The 22,580-nt window shown below is 40.2% G+C and overlaps 2 protein-coding genes across 2 annotated transcripts in view; one reads left to right on the top strand and one right to left on the bottom strand.

The window, feature by feature from the left end:
* Positions 1-22,580, top strand: part of ADAMTSL3 (ADAMTS like 3) — a 368,604-nt gene that overhangs the window by 267,628 nt on the left and 78,396 nt on the right. The window contains 2 exon segments of the mRNA XM_033852218.2: positions 9,871-10,063; positions 10,176-10,355. Of these exon segments, the coding sequence (XP_033708109.2) occupies positions 9,871-10,063; positions 10,176-10,355 (373 nt within the window).
* SAXO2 (stabilizer of axonemal microtubules 2) overlaps positions 3,963-22,580 on the bottom strand; it is a 120,902-nt gene continuing 102,284 nt past the window's right edge. Inside the window, exon 9 of the transcript XR_012330316.1 lies at positions 3,963-3,977. The gene's annotated coding sequence lies outside the window, so the exon portion shown is untranslated. The remainder of the gene's footprint in view (positions 3,978-22,580) is intronic.

Raw genomic sequence — 22,580 nt, forward strand, 5'->3', positions numbered from 1 at the left:
AGGACCTAATATAGATTGGTGGGGGCTGAGGGTTGGGTGCAGGTGGTCAGAGGAGGCCTTTCTGAGGAAGTTCTATGTGAGTTGAGATGAGAAAGAGGAGTAGAAGTTGGCCAGGGGAAGTGTAGAGGAAGGAGTGTTCTAGGCAGAAGGAACAGCATGTGCAAAGACCCCGAGGAAAGGAAGAAGTTGGTGTGGTCAGGAAACTGGGCAGAAAGGAAGTCAGCGTATCCTGAGATGAGATCAGACACGGCAGGGCCATGGTAGGCATTTAGATGTGATCCAGAGAGTCAGTGGGGAGCCATTGGAGGCTTTAAACAATGAAATGATAAAGTCACATTTTTAAAAGACTGCTCAAACCCTGAAATGGGGAGCATAGTGACAGAGATGATGAGATCAATTACAAATTTTTAATAAATGTCCTTAAATGAGGTACCCAACCTGCCACAATTCCACTTGAGTATCCCCCATTTAAAGCCTGCTTCCATGTGAATCTGCAGTAGTTTTTCCTTAGCTTGTCATTTCCTTTTTACTGTTTATATAGTGCCGCACATATTCTTCATCAAGATGTTGACTCTGCCTTTAGATTTGTAGTCATGAATATCATTGCACCTCTGCTGTCTGTTCCAGAAATGCTCAGAGCATCCTTCAAAAATACTGCTTCCCAAATCATGCCCCTCTGTGCTCCAGGGTTTTGCAGAGGTGTTTTTGTTTTGTTTTTAAATTTTATTGAAGTATAGTTAATTTACAATGTTGTGTTAATTTCTTCTGTACAGCAAAGTGACTCAGTTATACATATATATATATATTCTTTTTCATATTTTTTTCATTATGGTTTATCACAGGATATTGAATATAGTCCCCTGTGCTGTACAGTAGGACCTTGTTGTTTATCCATCCTATATATAATAGTTTGCATTTGCTAATCCCAAGCTCCCAATACTTCCCTCCCCAAACCCCTCCCTCTTGGCAACCACAAGTCTGTTCTCTATGTCTGTGAGTCTGTTTTTGTTTCATAGATATGTTGATTTGTACCATATTTTAGATTCCACATATAAGTGATATCATTTGATATTTGTCTTAGTATGATAATTCCCAGGTCCTATCCATTCCTAACTGCCTTGATTCAGATGTTTTGACGGAACGGTTTCTTAGTTCCTAAATAACTCCTGCTTCTAATGTTTCCCTGACCCATATGCACACATGTGACTATGAAAGATCCTTCTAAATTGTAGAATGACCGTGTGAACTTCCACAAAAAACCCTTCAATGACTTCCCTTTACCTGTGGAAAATCCACATTCTTTACTTTGGCATAGGTATTTGTTTCCTTGGGCTGCCATAACAGAGTACCACAAACTAAGTGGCTTAAACAATAGAAGTTTATTGTCTCACCAATCTGGAGACTAGAAGTCCATAAACAAGGTGTTTTGGCAGGGTTGGTTCCTTCAGAGGGCTGTGAGGGAAAACCTGTTCTGTGCCTCTCTCCTAACTTCTGGTAGCTTGAGCGTTCCTTAGCTTGTGGATGGCATTCCTCATGTGTTTTCATATCCTCTTCCCTCTGTATGTCTCTGCATCGAAATTTCCCTTTTATAAGGTCACTACTCATATTGGATCAGGGCCCAGTATCTAATGACCTCATCCTAACTTGATCATCTGTAAAGACCCTATTTCCAAATAAAGTCACATTTCTAGGCACTAGCAGTTAGGACTTCAACAGCTTTTTGAAGAAAAGAGTTCAACCCATAACAGCAAATAAAGTCTTTGTTACCCTGGTTTTAGGTTCTTGAACCACATTTCCTGTCATGACCACTCTCACCTCATCACACGCTACACACACACACACACACACCCACACAGGTGCTAACGCTGAGGAACTTGCCCAGCAGCCACACTAAATTATTCACCATGACCCATGTTCATGCTCGTTCATGGCTTCTGGGCCTTTGCACATACCGTGCCCTCTGCCTGGAGCCCTCCTCCAGGAAATAAACTAATACTCTCCCATAAAAGTAAGCAGTGGCTCACTTCTCGCTGGTATAATGAAGTCCAACAATGTGAAATGGGACCCTAACCTTAGATACTTGATAGGGGTAAGTCTTAATAGTCCAGAGAGAAGAGGGAATGGGTCAGGGGAACGGGATAGAGCCCTAGTTCTACCTCCATCAAGGCATTTCAGACATGTCCCTTAGCTCTCTGGGCCTAGTTTCTCAATCTAAATGTTGACGAAAGGTGTCAGACTTTGTGATCACCAAGGTCCCTTTCAGCTCTAGGCTTTCATTGTTGAGTCATGCTTTCAGGTTGCATTTTTCACTCACATCTCTAGGACTCTGCCTAGTGTTTTTGCAATTATCCTCATACCTACTCATGAGTTGTTTGAAATGCTCAGGGTTTGTTTTAGTTCTAAGAATAACAGCCTTTGCTTGACCTGCCCAGGAGGCCAAGGCAGGGTTGAGTTTGTGTTGCAGAGCTGTCCTTCCTTGGCTTACCAATCAGGGCAAGATGTGACAACAAGTCTAGAAACTGTTCCTCAAGGCTGCTGATGGAAGCACGCTGGTTTATTCACGCACCAGCCCACGTGCAGGATCGCTTCCTTCCCTCAGCCTCGGCGAGAGATCCTGCACAGGATCTTCTTCAGCAGCATCTTGCTCACAGAGCTTTCAAGCTAGGACTAGGGCAACACACAATATATCTTGGCCACTTTACAAAATTAAGGGTCTGCTTTCATGTGAAGAGAAATCGTATTCCTCATTTTGAAGTTGCAAATTTAATAAACTTTTTGAAGTTTGAGAGTCATATTGGAAAAAAAACAGCAGAGACAAAGGGTTGATGCCAAAATAAAGGTAATCTTACAAAAATGTTTTAGGTTCTAGAAACCAGTGGTGTAGGAATAACAGGAACAGGGTGTTGCACAATATTTACATACAAATATTTACTGACTCCAAGGGCAATGGCAGTAAAATATTACCGCAGGGTGAAACTTACCAGTGAGATTGGATTGGATAGTCAGTAGTTCTTTATTTACCCAAAGGCAAATGTATTTGATGTATTAGGCTGAACTCTCCAAGGTGGGGTGTTATATATTTATTTGCTTTTATGGGGTTACTCCCCTTGGTCTATCCTATAACTGCTGAGTGTCTGCTATTTATGGAGTTTGCTTTTTCCAAGAGAGAGCCAGCGGTTCATAGAGACATGTGGGGTTACTTAATGGTCCCACTAGTCCGAGAAGAGCCTTCTTCTATGACAGGATTCAACACAGCTAGACAGGGAAGTAGGGAAACAGGAGGCAAGAGTAATGTGTTTCTGTACCGACTTGTTACCCAGTTCTTGAATTAAAAAAAAAATTCTGTGTTTAGTTCACTGTCTGTTAATAAGAAATTGTTATCCATTTCTTGAATAAAAATGGTTCCACTTCTGCTTCCTTATGGCACTAATTGATTCTTCTAGTTACATACTTTCTCGAAAGACTGATCATCCTGAAGTAACTTCAAATAACTTACATAGTTAAGCTGAGTTGTTTTAATAGTGACAAAAGCCTTCTAATTATTTAGCCATGTAGTCTGATTGTCTTCAAAGTATGACCTATATATCTACTATTGGTGATTTCCCTCATCTCTAAAGCTCCTGGAAATTTAGATATTAATAGGCTAATTAATAGGTTAACTTATATACTTCCAATTATATCCAGTCCTATGGATAGCAGGGACTTAACATCTTCCTTTTAATTCGTGGGAAAGGACCCATGTTCTTTGCTTCTTTGTGAAAAAAAAGAAAAAAAGCTGCTGCTAATCACAGCCTGAAGCCATTGTTTACCTGAGGCTGCTCACTTGTGGAGAGGAAGGACAAACACAGATAGAGGCCGGGACCAGATACCGCCCCAGATTACCTGTTGGCTTGGTGGTTGGATGTCAGTGTCCTTATAGTGCTTCTGTGCCACGTTGTCCATATAAGACCTCGTTCTAGACTGGAGACCCTGGAGGGCTAGATGGAGGCAAACAAAACTGAGACAGGAAGGGTTAAGAGACAGGGAAAAGGATTGAAGGAGGTGGAGGGAGAGAATACCCTCTTCCAGTTGAGGCTGCAAAATGAAGTTCCAAAGCATGTAAAAAAATCTAATACTTAGGAAAATAGCCCACAGATTCAATAGTTGAAAGATGAATTCACTCCAGAAGAAATTAAAATATAAGAACAATCTGAAAATACTTTAAACTAAGTATTATTGGGATTTTTGGAGAAATAACTAATAAATAATATCCATGTAAAGAACTAGAAATTTTGAAATAGAAATAGGCAGGAATGTGGTAAGAATAGATGTGTACTATAAAGAAAGCATTAGAAAACCTAGAAATGAAAAACAGTCAATGAAATAAAAGAATAAGCTGTAGACAATTGAAAGAGTTGGTGACTTGAAGATAGTGCTGAGGGTGTCAAATGAATCAACCCACAGAAGGTTGATGATTTGGGGAAAAGAGAAGAAAGTGCAGAAATAGGGAAATAATGGCAGAGAAGCAAGATATTAAACTGTTGACTAAAACTCAGGAAAAAATACTTCTAGTATCAAGAGAAATAAGGGAAAACAAATCCCCACTTTGATAGGGCAAGTGAGACTGCAGAAAATCAAGGATGACAAGAAATTCTTAAAAGCTATAAGACATTAAAGACATATTAACCCCGAGAACTTATTAACAAGTGGAGTTTCCAGAAAACAAAGGAATAACATATTTTGAGAACTCAGGGAAAGTCATGATCATCCTAGAGCTAAACTTGCTAAACTTTCAAGTATATGAATGTGGGTCCATTTTTAGCCTTGTGATGGACTAGATATCCTGAATGCCCTTTTGTTAAAGCTCCTAAAATACTAGGTAAAATTTGTAAAAATAACTTGAAATGTAGAATTAAGCTTGTAAGAAAGTAGGGGAAATCCTCAGTAGCCAAAACGAAGCTGAGGCATGAATCTAGAGTGGTAACCCAGTATAAAAGTTAGTGCCTCCCTGGGGACAGCTACCAACAGTCCTTTATGCAGGAGGGGGTGGTTATAGCTATCTGACTATGTGATCTGAAAAATTAATTCACATTGGTTTTGACAGACGTAATGCAAATTCTGTGTAGAGGAATGATGTAACTTCCACCTAGAACTTAAAATTCCCACCAAGACCTAATAGGAATGACCTCATAATCAAAAATCAAAATACTCAGGAATAAACAACATGGGAGAATCAGTGGGGAATCAGATACACAGAGCATCAGATAGTTGGAATTATCAGATACAGAATATAAAATAAGTTTGTTTAAAATACTTAAAGGTATAAAACTGGAAATGAAAACCTAAGCTAGGAACAACCTATCAAAAATACTTGGACAGTTTTTTTAAAGAACCAAATATTAGGTTGAACCATATAAAACTTAAATTTCATTGGTTAAAAATGGTCAAATATTCCAAATTCATATGGTTCAAACTAATAGAATATCTAGAGGTTAAATATAAAATCACTGACATTTAAAAGTTATGGAATGGGGCAAACAGGTGAAGTAGAAGAGAGATCTGAAGAAATTACCTGGAAAAAAGCACAGAGAGGGGCTTCCCTGGTGGCGCAGTGGTTGAGAGTCCGCCTGCCGATGCAGGGGACATGGGTTCGTGCCCCGGTCCGGGAAGATCCCACATGCCGTGGAGCGGCTGGGCCCGTGAGCCATGGCCGCTGAGCCTGCGCGTCCGGAGCCTGTGCTCCGCAACGGGAGAGGCCACAACAGTGAGAGGCCCGCGTGCCGCAAAAAAAAAAAAAAAAAAAAAGCACAGAGAGCAAATGAGATATGTGAAATATGCACTGGAGATAAGAAATACAGAGGCTATATTGAGAAGGTGTGTATCTAAATGAAGCTGCAAAAAGATAGCAGGTAATATTCAAAGAGATAATGGCTGAGAATATTTTGGAGTTAATGAAAGATATGAATCCTGAGAATCTGGAGTTACAACAGATCCCAAGCAGGAAAAATCAAAAAGAGATACACACCTAGACACATGGTTGGGAAGCTTTGGAACTCCAAAGACAAAGAAAATATCTCAGAAGCAATCAGAGAGAAGAGATGTATAAGAGGAACAGCAAAAACTGACAGTATTCTTCTCATTAGTAATAATGGAATATTATCTTTAGATGGTTCAGAGGAAATAGCTGTCAGCCTGGAATCACATACTTAGTGAACAATATTTCAAAGACGAAACAAGGGTATTTTCAGATGGTAATGGGGTCAGCAAACCGTGGCCTTATAGGTGATCTGAGGATTAAGTGTGTTAATACATGTAAATTACTCTAAAAAGAGCTTGGCCCATGGTAAGTGATCGATAAATGTTAACTACTATTATGTTAGAAATTTTAGGTGAGCAAAACCAGGAGACTTTACTAGCAGCAAACTTTCACGAAAGATAGTTTTAAAAGAATGTGTTTATTAAGCAGAAAACTGATCCTAGAGGGACGGTCTGAGATATAAGAATGAATACTGACCAAAGTACATTGTAAAGACAGCTATCTAAAAAAGAATCACTGACTGTGCAAGTCAATAATAATATCTGAATGTGGATTTGAAATAGATATTGGGCAACAAAGCCTTGTAAAACTGGGTCAAATGTTGATTGTGGAGTTAAAGTGATTTAAGCCCCTTGTACTATTTGTGAAGATGGAAATAATTTTGATTAACTCTAGAGATGTTAAATAGGCCCTTTAAATTTCCAAGGGTAACTCTAAGGATAAAAGATAGCAGAGGAGAAAGCAGAATAAAAAAATATAATGAACTCAACCAAACACGTGGAAAAACAAAACAAAACAGGAATGATTAAAATAAGTATGGAAAAGTCAGGAGAAACAGAATTCTAGACAACAGTAACAGATGAGAGTAGTTCAAGAAGCCCTTTCATCTTGATCAAGAAAAGGAATAGAGATACCAAGAAACTCTATAGACTTTGTTATCAGCATTTATAGTGATATATGCTATAATTTAAGGGTAAGTGCTAAAGGAGTATAAATGCTGGTTTATATATTCATTTGTCTTTTTGCATGTTAATTGAATTTTTTAATTCTAAAGTTAAGAAAAGCTAATTTTTAAATTTATTTAAATTTATTTATTGTTTGACATAATGTTTTTCATTTTACACCTATTATACTTTTATTATTTTTAATGCCTTTGAGATTCCCCTTAAATTCCTTATGTTTATGCTGTCTCTACTTTTGTTCTTCTCACCATAAATTTATCAATTTTATTTGTCTTTTGAACAGCCAACTTTTGTTTTCTAGTTCACTCATTTCTGTACTCATCTCTTTTTTTGTTTCCCCTCCCTTACTTTTTTTGGTCTAATATACTGTTTTTTTTAACTTCTTGAAATAGATTATTGTTTTCAGCCTTTCTTACATTTTAATATGTACATTTAAGACACTGATTTTCTTCTAATCATGGCTTTAGCTGCATCCCACAGATTTTGACATTTCATGTTTTTTAACATGCATTTAAAAATACTGTCTAATTTTCATTGTGATTTCTTCTTTGACCCATGAGTAATTTAAAAGGTTATTGCATAATTTCTAAATATTTGGGAGATTATCTAATATAGTTCCACTGTGGTCAGAAATGTGATCGACTAGGTGGCTTAAACAACAGAAGTTTATTTTCTCACAGTTCTGGAGGCTAGAACTTTTAAGATCAAGGTGCCAGCAGGGTACCGTGTTTGATGACAGCTCTCTTCCCAGCTTGCTGACAGCTGCCTTCTCACTGTGTCCTTTTATGGCAGAAAGAGAGAGAGACAGAGAGAGCAAGCTCTCTGGTTTATCTTCTTACAAGGGCAGTAGTCCCATCAGGAAGGCCCCACCCTTATGGCCTCTTCTAACCCTAATTTCGACCTAAAGGCCTAATTTCCAAACACTATCACATTGGAGGTTAGGGATTCAACATATGAATTTGGGGAGGGATACAAACATTCAGTCCATAGCGTGTACTGTGTATTATTTTAATCCTTTGATTGACTTGCTTCCATTTTACTTAGGATTTATATTTCTCTTTTATTTAGAATTCAGAATACATAACCATACATAAAAAATATTTTCTTTATATACATTTGTCAGATTTTGTGCTCAGGTTTTACCGAGCTTCCTAATGTACATTAAAATATTTAATCCTCTTCTTTACTTTGGAACATTTTAAATAACATAGGAATTCACTTGTTTCTTAGAAACTTGTAGGCACTCAGTCACACAATTAGCAAGCTCTAGTCCCTTTCTTGAATAGAACTTTTTGTAGTTGCCTAATAACATGTATTTCATCAAAATTTTCAAATGTATTATTTAGTTCTCTATGTTCTTATTAAAATTCATCATTTTGATAAGCCAGGAGCTTAGAGAAGTATTTCACAGCTTAAAATTTTTTTATTACATATCCTTCCATTTTTCTTATATCTAACATCTCATACATATTTGTGCTTGTTATTCAGTCTCCGTATTTGTTATATCATCATTGTGAACTCTTGCCTTCATAAATTAAGATTTTACTCTTTTTGCCCTATTTGTCTTTAATACTGTTCTTCATTTTTTCTCTTAGTCACATAAGTAAAACATGTTTATTATAGAAAGTTAGAAATCAGAAAAACTGAAAAATCACCTTTAGATAAACACTAATACTTTTCAAAGAACTAACTTATTTTTTCTGATAATGAATGTTTATTATAAGAAAAATCAGGAGAAAGATACCAGCAAGAATAAAGAAAATAAAAATCCTATCACTTAGAGATCATCACTGTTAACATTTCAATGTGTAATTAGCCATATTCTTTTTCTGCATGCGACCTATTTTCTAATAAAAATACATGAATGTATTTCCATGTCAGTAACTGTGTATCTACTTTATTTTCAATGGCTGCTAGCATGGTGCTTTATGAATAGACAATTATTTATTTTGCCCTTTATTATTAAATGTTTAGATGGCCTCCTTCCACTTTGTAAAATTTAATTAATTAATTAATTATTTTTTTGCTGTTACAAACTACCCTGGAGCAAGCAGTTTTTTATTAATGTACATTTTAAGCATTTAAAAATTCTTTCCTTATGATGTATCTTTACAGTAACTAGTTAAAAATTCATGATTACTAAGAATTAAATATCCACAAATTAAAATAATCATTGTATACAATTTTTTACCCATCAGACAGGCAGAGACTTTTTTAAATGATATTGTGCAGTGTTGGTGTGGCTGTAAGAAACCAGGCCGTCTCACTTGCTTTTGGTGAGAGTGTGAATTGAGAGAATCTTTTTTGAAGGCAACTTGGAAATATGTATCATGAGCACCTGCCTTGGGTTTTAATTTTTACAGATGTTTCATGAGAAAACCTGATTTTTCCAAGATCTTATTGGAAAGGAATCACATTTCATATACATACATACATATATATATATATATATACATATATATGTTATAATCCTAACATAAAAGAATTTTCTTAGGGATATTCCAAATAATGAATCCAGGTGCCCTGAAAATTTCCTGAAGTGTGCTTTTAAGCATTTAAAATTCTTTTGGCACCTATATAATTCATCCTTGCCTTGGGGCTCTATTCAAAACAAAACTAAGATTTTATTATTGCTGTAGAGTGGTAGGTTAGGATGGAGAGAAATGTACTCTGGACTTTCCCAAACAGGTAAAATCTTTAAACCCTTTCCTGACACTTCTTGCCTTGAAACATTGTATTTCTGGACTTGAATTGCATATGTTGGTGCTGTGACTCCAGGATCTGGATGTGGCGGGTGGAGTCTGGAAGTCCAGAGAGGAACTTGTCCATGCTCTGGTTGTTGCACAGAGTCCATTGGACAGTTAATGTTGCCCACTTGTTTTTTTGGTACAGGTGGCACACGGGCTCTTGGGGACCCTGCTCAGCTACCTGTGGCGTTGGAATCCAGACCCGAGAAGTGTACTGCCTGCACCCTGGGGAATCCCCCTCCCCTCCTGAGGAATGCCAAGATGAGAAGCCCCATGCCTTACAAGCATGCAATCAGTTTGATTGCCCTCCTAGCTGGCATATTGAAGAATGGCAGCAGGTATGGCAGACTGATGACTCCACGGCCGCCAGGCTGATGATTGTAAGAGCCCTGCGTTGCACTAAGTTGAAGAGGGCCAAGCCCGTTGACTCACCTCCTTCTGTCTTCTCAGTGTTCCAGGACCTGTGGTGGGGGAACTCAGAATCGCAGGGTCACCTGTCAGCAGCTGTTAACGGATGGCAGCTTTCTGAGTCTCTCAGATGAATTGTGTCAAGGACCCAAGGCATCTTCTCATAAGTCCTGTGCCAGAACAGACTGTCCTCCGCATCTGACTGTGGGAGACTGGTCAAAGGTAAGGGCCATTGCAAACTTCACAGTCCCTTCTTTTCTGCTCCTCCCTTTTTTCAGCCTTTCGATATTTCCTCCCTGAGATGAGAGCTGGGGCTACTTTGAGGTGAGTGGAATGTCTACTGTGCAAAATTTCAGGAAGCACTTACTCACTCTCTGGGTTGTGTAAGTGCCCTGGTCCAGACCTACACATAATGATCCGTTTTCAATTTTTACTCAATATTACTTAAACTGTACTCAACACGTTTCTCCTAAACCAAATCCCATTACTTCTTTCTTTTGGAAGAACCAAAGTCATTGTATTCCAGGATTAACTCAAAATCGGTTTGGTTCTTCTCTGCCTTAGGTCTCCTTATATAGAATTATTTATTAAACCCTGACATTTCAACCTCCTGAAAATTTTCCACACCTTTACTTCCTTTGCATTCCGTTGATACCATTGCTGATTTTACCGTTTACCCTCTCAAGTTCACGTTAATTGCAATAAGCAGAATTCCAAACTATCATTTTAGTGCTGCCAGGACTTATTATAGTCTAGTAGCAATGCCTCATTTTTCAGGTGGGAAAAATTAAACCCAAATAGCTGAAATAAGCTGCAAGGTAGGAGCAGAATGCACGCCTTTTAACCTTATCCCAAGGGTTCTCTCTTTGATATTACACTGCCCACCAGATTCCCGGCCTCTGTACCACTCTTTCATCTCCACACCATCTAACACCTCAAAGTATTCCCATCACTGCGTCCATCAAGTCACCTCCTACAGGTCGGAAAAATCAACTTCCAGTTCCCCAGAATACCTCGCAGGGCTTTCCTTGAACTGATGGGACTCATATTCCAGCCCCCTTTATTCTTTTTTTTTTTACATCTTTATTGGAGTATAATTGCTTTACAATGGTGTATTAGTTTCTGCTTCATTACAAAGTGAATCAGTTATACATATACATATGTTCCCATATCTCTTCCCCCTTGCGTCTCCCTCCCTCCCACCCTCCCTATCCCACCCCTCCAGGTGGTCACAAAGCACCGAGCTGATCTCCCTGTGTGATGCGGCTGCTTCCCACTAGCTATCTACCTTACGTTTGGTAGTGTATATATGTCCATGCCACTCTCTCGCTTTGTCACAGCTTACCCTTCCCGCTCCCCAATTCCTCAAGTCCATTCTCTAGTAGGTCTGTGTTTTTATTCCTGTCTTACCCCTAGGTTCTTCATGACATTTTTTTTCTTAAATTCCACATATATGTGTTAGCATACAGTATTTGTCTTTCTCTTTCTGACTTACTTCACTCTGTACGATAGACTCTAGGTCTATCCACCTCATTACAAATAGCTCAATTACGTTTCTTTTTATGGCTGAGTAATATTCCATTGTATATATGTGCCACATCTTCTTTATCCATTCATCCGATGACGGACACTTAGGTTCTTTCCATCTCCGGGCTATTGTAAATAGAGCTGCAATGAACATTTTGGTACATGACTCTTTTTGAATTATGGTTTTCTCAGGGTATATGCCCAGTAGTGGGATTGCTGGGTCATATGGTAGTTCTATTTGTAGCTTTTAAGGAACCTCCATACTGTTCTCCATAGTGGCTGAACCAATTCACATTCCCACCAGCAGTGCAAGAGTGTTCCCTTTTCTCCACACCCTCTCCAGCATTTATTGTTTCTAGATTTTTTGATGATGGCCATTCTGACTGGTGTGAGATGATATCTCATAGTAGTTTTGATTTGCATTTCTCTAATGATTAATGATGTTGAGCATTCTTTCATGTGTTTGTTGGCAGTCCGTATATCTTCTTTGGAGAAATGTCTATTTAGGTCTTTGCCCATTTTTGGATTGGGTTGTTTGTTTTTTTGTTACTGAGCTGCATGAGCTGCTTATAATTTTGGAGATTAATCCTTTGTCAGTTGCTCCATTTGCAAATATTTTCTCCCATTCTCAGGGTTGTCTTTTGGTCTTGTTTATGGTATCCTTTGCTGTGCAAAAGCTTTGAAGTTTCATTAGGTCCCATTTGTTTATTTTTCTTTTTTTATTTCCATTTCCCTAGGACGTGGGTCAAAAAAGATCTTGCTGTGATTTATGTCATAGAGTGTTCTGCCTATGTTTTCCTCTGATAGTTTGACAGTTTCTGGCCTTACATTTAGGTCTTTAATCCATTTTGAGCTTATTTTTGTGTATGGTGTTAGGGAGTGATCTAATCTCATACTTTTACATGTAGCTGTCCAGTTTTCCCAGCACCACTTATTGAAGAGGCTGTCCTTTCTCCACTGTACATTCCTGCCTCCTTTATCGAAGATAAGGTGACCATATGTGCGTGGGTTTATCTCTGGGCTTTCTATCCTGTTCCATTGATCTATCTTACTGTTTTTGTGCCAGTACCATACTGTCTTGATTACTGTAGCTTTGTAGTATAGTCTGAAGTCAGGGAGCCTGATTCCTCCAGCTCCGTTTTTCGTTCTCAAGATTGCTTTAGCTATTCAGGGTCTTTTGTGTTTCCATACAAATTGTGAAATTTTTTGTTCTAGTTCTGTGAAAAATACCAGTGGTAGTTTGATAGGGGTTGCATTGAATCTGTAGATTGCTTTGGGTAGTAGAGTCATTTTCACAATGTTGATTCTTCCAATCCAAGAACATGGTATTCTCTCCATCTATTTGTATCATCTTTAATTTCTTTCATCAGTGTCTTATAATTTTCTGCATACAGGTCTTTTGTCTCCTTAGGTAGGTTTATTCCTAGACATTTTATTCTTTTTGTTGCAATGGTAAGTGGGAGTGTTTGCTTGATTTCACTTTCAGATTTTTCATCATTAGTGTATAGGAATGCCAGAGATTTCCGTGCATTAATTTTGTATCCTGCTACTTTACCAAATTCATTGATTAGCTCTAGTAGTTTTCTGGTAGCATCTTTAGGATTCTCTATGTATAGTATCATGTCATCTGCAAACAGTGACAGCTTTACTTCTTCTTTTCTGATTTGGATTCCTTTTATTTCCTTTTCTTCTCTGATTGATGTGGCTAAAACTTCCAAAACTATGTTGAATAAGAGTGGTGAGAGTGGGCAACCTTGTCTTGTTCCTGATCCCAGTGGAAATGCTTTCAGTTTTTCACCATTGAGGACGATGTTGGCTGTGGGTTTGTCATATATGGCCTTTATTATGTTGAGGAAATTTCCTTCTGTGCCTGCTTTCTGCAGGGTTTTTATCATAAATGATGTTGAATTTTGTCAAAAGCTTTCTCTGCATCTATTGAGATGATCATATGGTTTTTCTCCTTCAGTTTGTTAATATGGTGTATCACGTTGATTGATTTGCATATATTGAAGAATCCTTGCATTCCTGGAATAAACCCCACTTGATCATGGTGTATGATCCTTTTAATGTTTGTTGGATTCTGTTTGCTAGTATTTTGTTGAGGATTTTTGCATCTGTGTTCATCAGTGATATTGGCCTGTAGTTTTCTTTCTTTGTGACATCCTTGTCTGGTTTTGGTGTTAAGGTGATGGTGGCCTCGTAGAATGAGTTTGGGAGTGTTCCTCCCTCTGCTATATTTTGGAAGAGTTTGAGAAGGGTAGGTGTTAGCTCTTCTCTAAATGTTTGATAGAATTTGCCTGTGAAGCCATCTGGTCCTGGGCTTTTGTTTGTTGGAAGATTTTTAATCACAGTTTCAGTTTCAGTGCTTGTGATTGGTCTGTTCATATTTTCTATTTCTTACTGATTCAGTCTTGGCAGGTTGTGCATTTCTAAGAATTTGTCCATTTCATCCAGGTTGCCCATTTTATTGGCATAGAGTTGCTTGTAGTAATCTCTCAATGATCCTTTGTATTTCTGCAGTGTCAGTTGTTACTTCTCCTTTTTCATTTCTAATTCTATTGATTTGAGTGTTCTCCCTTTTTTTCTTGATGAGTCTGGCTAATTGTTTATTAATTTTGTTTATCTTCTCAAAGAACCAGCTTTTAGTTTTATTGATCTTTGCTATCATTTCCTTCATTTCTTTTTCATTTATTTCTGATCTGATTTTTATGATTTCTTTCCTTCTGCTAACTTTGGGGGTTTGTTGTTCTTCTTTCTCTAATTGCTTTAGGTGCAACGTTAGGTTGTTTATTCGAGATGTTTCCTTTTTCTTAAGGGAAGATTGTATTGCTATAAACTTCCCTCGTAGAACTGCTTTTGCTGCATCCCACAGGTTTTGGTTCGTCGTGTCTCCATTGTCATATATTTCAAGGTATTTTTTGATTTCCTCTTTGATTTCTTCAGTGATCACTTCGTTATTAAGTAGTGTATTGTTTGCCTCCACATGTTTGTATTTTTTACAGATCTTTTCCTGTAATTGATATCTAGTCTCATAGCGTTGTGGTCAGAAAAGATACTTGATACAATTTCAAATTTCTTAAATTTACCAAGGCTTGATTTGTGACCCAAGATATGATCTATCCTGGATAATGTTCCATGAGCACTTGGGAAAAATGTGTATTCCGTTGTTTTTGGATGGAATGTCCTATAAATATCAATTAAGTCCATCTTGTTTAATGTATCATTTAAAGCTTGTGTTTCCTTATTTATTTTCATTTTGGATGATCTGTCCATGGGTGAAAGTGGGGTGTTAAAGTCCCCTACTATGATTGTGTTACTGTGGATTTCCCCTTTTATGGCTGTTAGTATTTGCCTTATGTATTGAGGTGCTCCTATGTTGGGTGCATAAATATTTACAATTGTTATATCTTCTTCTTGGATCGATCACTTGATCATTATGTAGTGTCCTTCTTTGTCTCTTCTAATAGTCTTTATTTTAAAGTCTATTTTGTCTGATATGAGTATTGCTACTCCAGCTTTCTTTTGGTTTCCATTTGCATGGAATATCTTTTTCCATCCCCTTACTTTCAGTCCGTATGTGTCTCTAGGTCTGAAGTGGGTCTCTTGTAGACAGCATATATATGGGTCTTGTTTTTGTATCCATTCAGCCAATCTGTGTCTTTCAGTGGGAGCATTTAGTCCATTTACATTTAAGGTAATTATCGATATGTATGTACCTATTCCCATTTTCTTAATTGTTTTGGGTTTGTTATTGTAGGTCTTTTCCTTCTCTTGTGTCTCCTGCCTAGAGAATTTCCTTTAGCATTTGTTGTAAAGCTGGTTTGGTGGGGCTGAACTCTCTCAGCTTTTGCTTGTCTGTAAAGCTTTTAATTTCTCCATCAAATCTGAACGAGATCCTTGCTGGGTAGAGTAATCTTGGTTGCAGGTTTTTCTCCTTTATCACTTTAAATATGTCCTGCCACTCCCTTCTGGCTTGCAGAGTTTCTGCTGAAAGATCAGCTGTTAACCTTATGGGGATTCCCTTGTGTGTTATTTGTTGTTTTTCCCTTGCTGCTTTTAATATGTTTTCTTTGTATTTAATTTTTGACAGTTTGATTAATATGTGTCTTGGCGTATTTCTCATTGGATTTATCCTGTATGGGACTCTCTGTGCTTCCTGGACTTGATTAACTATTTCTTTTCCCATATTAGGGAAGTTTTCAACTATAATCTCTTCAAATATTTTCTCAGTCCCTTTCTTTTTCTCGAACCCCTGTAATTCGGATGTTGGTGCGTTTAATGTTGTCCCAGAGTTCTCTGAGACTGTCCTCAGTTCTTTTCATTCTTTTTTCTTTATTCTGCTCTGCAGTAGTTATTTCCACTATTTTATCTTCCAGGTCACTTATCCATTCTTCTGCCTCAGTTATTCTGCTATTGATCCCATCTGGAGTATTTTTTATTTCATTTATTGTGTTGTTCATCGTTGCTTGTTTCATCTTTAGTTCTTCTAGGTCCTTGTTAAATGTTTCTTGCATTTTGTCTATTCTATTTCCAAGATTTTGGATCATCTTTACTATCATTATTCTGAATTCTTTTTCAGGTAGACTGCCTATTTCCTCTTCATTTGTTAGGTCTGGTGGGTCTTTATCTTGCTTCTTCAACTGCTGTGTGTTTTTCTGTCTTCTCATTTTGCTTATCTTACTGTGTTTGGGGTCTCCTTTTTGCAGGCTGCAGGTTCGTAGTTCCCATTGTTTTTGGTGTCTGTCCCCAGTGGCTAAGGTTGGTTCAGTGGGTTGTGTAGGCTTCCTGGTGGATGGGACTAGTGCCTGTGTTCTGGTGGATGAGGCTGGATCTTGTCTTTCTTGTCGGCACGTCCACGTCTGGTGGTGTGTTTTGGGGTGTCTGTGGACTTATTATGATTTTAGGCAGCCTCTCTGCTAATGGGTGGGGTTGTGGCCCTGTCCTGCTAGTTGTTTGGCATAGGGTGTCCAGCACTGTAGCTTGCTGGTCGTTGAGTGAAGCTGGCTGCTGGTGTTGAGGTGGAGGTCTCTGGGAGATTTTCGCCATTTGATATTATGTGGAGCTGGGAGGTCTCTTGTGGACCAGTGTCTTGAAGTTGGCTCTCCCACCTCAGAGGCACAGCACTGACTCCTGGCTGCAGCACCAAGAGCCTTTCATCCACACGGCTCAGAATAAAAGGGAGAAAAAGTAGAAAGAAAGAATTGGTAGAAGTAGAAAGAAAGAAAGGAAGAATGAAAGAAAGAATGAAAGAACGAAAGAAAGAAAGAACGGAAGAAAGAGAGAAAGAAAGGAAGAAAGAAAGAAAGAATGAAAGAAAGAAAGCAAGAAAGGAGTGAGTGAGGGAGGGAGGAAGGAAGGAAGGAGGGAGGGAAGAAAGAAAAAAGGAAAGAAAGAAGATAAAGTAAAATAAAATAAAGATAAAATGAAATAAAGTTATTAAAATAAAAAATAATTATTAAGAAAAAAAAATTTTTTTTAAATGGGTGGATAGAACCCTAGGACAAATGGTGGAAGCAAAGCTATACAGACAAAATCTCACACAGAAGCATACACATACACACTCACAAAAAGAGGAAAAGGGGAAAAAAATCATAAATCTTGCTCTCAAAGTCCACCTCCTCAATTTGGGATGATCTGCTGTCTATTCAGGTATTCCACAGATGCAGGGTACATCAAGTTGATTGTGGAGCTTTAATCTGCTGCTCCTGAGGCTGCTGGGAGAGATTTCCCTTTCTCTTCCTTGTTCTCACAGCTCCCAGGGGCTCAGCTTTGGATTTGGCCCCGCCTCTGCGTGTAGGTCACCTGAGGGCGTCTGTTCTTCGCTCAGACAGGACAGGGTTAAAGGAGCCGCTGATTCGGGGGCTCTGGCTCACTCAGGCCGGGGAGAGGGAGGGGCGCGGAGTGCGGGGCGGGCCTGCGGCGGCAGAGGCCGCGTGACGTTGCACCAGCGTGAGGCGCGCCGTGCGTTCTTCTGGGGTAGTTGTCCCTAGATCCCGGGACCCTGGCAGTGGCGGGCTGCACAGGCTCCCCGGAAGGGGGGTGTGGATAGTGACCTGTGCTCGCACACAGGCTTCTTGGTGGCGGCAGCAGCAGCCTTAGCGTCTCATGCCCATCTCTGGGGTCCGCGCTTTTAGCCGCGGCTCGCGCCCGTCTCTGGAGCTCCTTTAAGCAGCGCTCTTAATCCCCTCTCTTCGCGCACCAGGAAACAAAGAGGGAAGAAAAGGTCTCTTGCCTCTTTGGCAGCAGCCCCCTTTATTCTTATTCCAGCTCTTTCTTCCAGTCTTGCTTCATCCTTACTGTCTATAGGCTGAGGTTTTAGCAAAGGTTCTGAAGCAGGTAGTTGAGGTCCGTAATGAGGGTCCTCTAATCTCCAGTCACTGCCCCAAATGTATATCTTCTGGGATCAGAGGGGCAGTCTAACCTTAGAAATAATCTCAAGAAATAAGAAAGGACAGTAACTGACATTTATGAACTTCCCTGAGTCCTAAATTCAGTGATGGTACGGTTGCAACCTATTGTATGATACCACTCCCATCTCATCCTACGACAGCCCTGGGAGTTGATGTATCCATTTCTGTAGGTGAGAAAACAGAGGTACATTCAGACTGAAGTCGCCTTCCCAAGGGTAGAGCTAGGATTCAAACCTGAGTTTGTGTGACCCAAGTTTAGAATAAACTGTGTACACTCATGTCTCTCATGCAAGAACAAGAGCTTTTGAGCCAAACAGACCCATGATGGAACCTACAAGCTTTAATGCCTGCAGGTGACCTCGTTCCATACCCTCAACCTGTGTGAGCCTCCGTTTTCCTTTCTTTTAACACAGTGGTTGTTCTGAGGATAACATGAGATATTACGTATGGAAACACCTAACCGAGTGGACCCTTCCCGTCCCCCTGAGCATCCTTCTGGCATAGGCTGGATTGACAGTACTTTTATCTGCGTGTTCTACAGTTTTATATTTTTCCTGTTTTAACTGTCTAGCTCAGTTAAGTGCTAGTATGTATAAACTATCTTAACTGACAAGCCACAAGTCATGGTCCTCATCCAGGTCACTGAGGGTCTGCCTAAATGTTTCCCCAAACCCTCATTAAATGCTTCCGGTTACTGTCTCCTTAAGGTTAGGGGCAGAACGTCAGGGAGGGGATCGCCATGCATTTGTGGAGAGAACTCTTGGCCTCGTGAATGCTTGGTCACCTTACTGCACTCAGTGTGACACCGGGACCAGCCAAATGGGCATCTTTTTAGAAGCTGGGAACTTGTAAGAGCTGAGGCTCTCAAGTCCCACCCTGACCTAAGGAATCAGAATCTGCATTGGAACAAGATCCCCAGGTGTTGTCGGGCACATTACCATTTGAGAAGCATTTCCCCACCTGCCCCTCATCCTTGGGAGGGCTGCTTAGCCCTTCAATGTGTCCAAAATAGGGATGGCTCTGGGAAATAACTTCTCTGAGCAAGTGCTGCCCTAACCCAAGAGGAAGAGGCAGGAAAAGGGAAAGACAAGGCGTGAGCGGATGCAGCCCGGGAGCACCTAGAACCCCTGCCGTGCTCTAAAATACCACACCCTCCTCACCTCTTTTCTTATTTCCTCTGAGGAAAAAAGAGGCCTTCATAGTTCCATCCTACATCCTGAACAAACTCTTCTCACTGGCCTTTTAGAGGAGAGGCTGAGGCTGACATCCTTGCTTTCCTCTCCTGTCCAGTCCCTCTGTGAATAACGGAATTTGTAGTTGCTGAGTATGTTTCACTGAATGAACACCCTTTACCACGTTTACTCAGGCTTGCCTTGTGTCTTTGCTCTTGTTGTTACCCTCAAATCCTGGGCCCAGCTCTAAGCTTCCCTCCTCTGTGAAGTCTTCCACTCCCTAAAATCATACAGCATTTCCCAGCTTTAACTCGTAATGACCCCAGGTTTTCTTTTTTATTGCGTTTTAATGGGGAGCTACTCCCTGAGCACCCACGTGGTCTTCTCATCTGGCCTATAGCATCCTTGAGGCCAGTGGCCATGAGATCCTTGGGCCCTATAGACCTCTGAGCAGGTAAATACTCTTCCTCAAGAGCGTTTGCAAAGACAGGGGAAATGCAAAATGGTGTTGAAGTAGTGAGCTGTAGTAAAGCTCAGGCCAGCTAACAGAGGACAGGAAAATCATTCACTGGAAGAGATTTTGTTGGAAGAAAGAAGAGGAGACAGAAGCGTTTAGCCACGTGAGCTGGGCTGGACCTGAGGCAGATCAGTTTCCTAGGCGACCATTCACCAAGGCGAGAGCAAGCTTGTGCACACTCCAAGAGGTCAGCCCATCTTCCTGCTCCTAGCCAAGGCCACATCTCCGGGACACCTGCATGTGGGAGGAGGAGCAGGTGTGCCCACGTGCACAGGAAGGCAGAGCCAGCGTTCAGACTTGGGGTCCAGTTAGGCCCACGTATTGCCCAGCAGTTTGTGTTTCCTACGGAATTCAGCTTTTCTCTTGATGGTTGAAATTTTCTCTCATTTCTGAGTTGCTTTGTTTTGGCAGAGACTCTGATGCCAAATTGCCACCGTCCCTGAAGCTTTTTGCCAGGCTCGTCCCTCTGGCATGGGATGGCTCATTCCAGGGCAGCCATCAATCTTGTGGTTCTGGGTGAGGCCCTTCCACTTTGGAACTGGCCACTACCCCTGAACCCAGAGAGACTGAAAAGCCACACCAGAATTTCCGCTTTTCGCTGAGCCAGGCCTCTTAGGCTGCAGCTGGAATACTCCTCTCTCCCCGACACTAGCTCTATTCATGGCATGTTTGGGCTTTGTTCATTCATTGGCTCCTTCCTTTTCCTTGATTTCCTTAGATCTGAACCCAGTTTTAGGCAGAAAGGAACCTTCAATTCTTACACTGCTTTTCTAGTTACCAAAAAGGAGCATTGGCTTCCCTGGTGGTGCAGTGGTAGAGAATCTGCCTGCCAATGCAGGGGACACAGGTTCGAGCCCTGGTCCGGGAAGATCCCACATGCCGCAAGGCAGCTAAGCCCGTGCGCCACAACTACTGAGCCTATGCACTAGGGCCTGCGAGCCACAACTACTGAGCCTGTGTGCCACAGTTGCTGAAGCCCACATGCCTGGAGCCCGTGCTCCACAAAAGGAGAAGCCACCGCAATGAGAAGCCCGTGCATCGCAACGAAGAGTAGCCCTTGCTCACCACAACTAGAGAAAGCCCGCGCACAGCAACAAAGACCCAACGCAGCCAAAACTAAATACATTACATAAATAAATAAATTTGAAAAAAAAAAAAAACACGGAGCATCGACACTTACATGGGGCAGTCTTCCCTAAAGGTGGATTTCTGCAATCCACATACCCCTTGTGGACTGTTTTGTGACCCTATTCCTTTGACTGAAATCCAGTAGCCTCGCCTCATTCTTTGTTCTCTCTACTTTGACGGAGCATTTGGCCATTTTGTCCACTTTCATCATTCTCCTTCAGGGTGTTTCTTGGTGTTACTTATTTTTCCTACTTACTCGACTGCATCTTTTCTATTGGTTTGCCTTCTTCCAAATCTCCAAAAAGCTCAGTATTTGACCCTTTGATTTTTATCACTGCATTTTTCCTCCATCGATGATTCTGTGGTGGGACTTCTTCTCTGACTTCTATAGGTGACTCTCTGTCTCCAGGAACAGTGTCTGACTTTCTCTTCAGTACCTGTCCTTAGTTCCCCAAGTAGGATGTATCCTCATTATGGGAAAGCAAAGGGACACCCTCTTCATTCCCAACCAGCTCCCCCACCTACTTCCTGTCCCTGTCAGTGCACCAGCATCTTTCCAACACTTCTGATCATCTCTGACTTTGTCTCCTGTATTCAGTTACCTATACCTGCCAACTCTTCGATTCTTGAAATATGTACATATGCTAAGTAAAAAGGGAAAGATCTCTATACATGAGACATTTTACAAAGTACAGCTCAAGATATGTCCAGGACACATGGATTTCCACATATGGCTTTCCAGTTTTCAATAGATTTATTAATTATGACTCAGCAAGGCAGTGGTGTGTTGGAGCCAGTTCATACTAGCTTTCGAGAACCAATTGTGATCTCTTCCTACCTTGTATTCAATGACATTTGGATGACAGCTTGAAATCAGCCCTGATGGGAATATTTACACCACAGAAATTGGCAAATGTTACAATCAGGGCCCTCTTTTCCATGAACCTGTTGTGAAACATTTACTATCACACAACTGCATGAAAGGGATATTCACACACACACACACACACACACACACACACACACACACACACTATCTTATCAACAAGACAGTTTCAGCTTATTGATAAATCAGGTACTTAGGATAGAAATGCTCTTATTTGTTGACTGAAATAAATAGACTTGTAGAATCTTCTTCTAAATTGAGTATGCCTATCGCTACAGCTCAGCATCTTCACAGTCATTTACTGAGCACTGCTATGATTGATTACTCCAGGTACCAGGAATCTGAGACAATCAAGAATGCAGTCTTCAATGAGCTCACAGTTGAATGAGGCAGACCGATGAAAAAAATAGTATATAAAGTCCAATAAAGTTGTCCCGTCTACAGAAATAAGTGAAAATTGAGGGGAAACATCTGAGTCTGCCTGAGTCTCAGGAAAGTGTTGTAGAAAATGCAGCTTTAGAGTTTGGTCTAAAGGATGAGACCCAATTAGAGTCCTGAGAAAAGAAAACCGAAACAATATAACAGAACAAAACTATAAATAAAAGATTCCAAGCACCACACTGAAAGGGCACACCATATACCTGGGAAAATTGGCCCAGAATGGTCAATATCAAGACATACTCTACTAAAGACACTGGATGTTAAAGATTAAAGAATAATGTGTTAGTGTTTCTAGGCAAAAGGATCAAGTCACTTACTAGGGAAAGAAAATCAGGTTAGCATCAGACTTCGCAGCAATACTACTTC

This window comes from Tursiops truncatus, chromosome 2 (genome assembly GCF_011762595.2).
Source record: "Tursiops truncatus isolate mTurTru1 chromosome 2, mTurTru1.mat.Y, whole genome shotgun sequence".
In the NCBI taxonomy this organism is placed as follows: Eukaryota; Metazoa; Chordata; class Mammalia; order Artiodactyla; family Delphinidae; genus Tursiops; species Tursiops truncatus.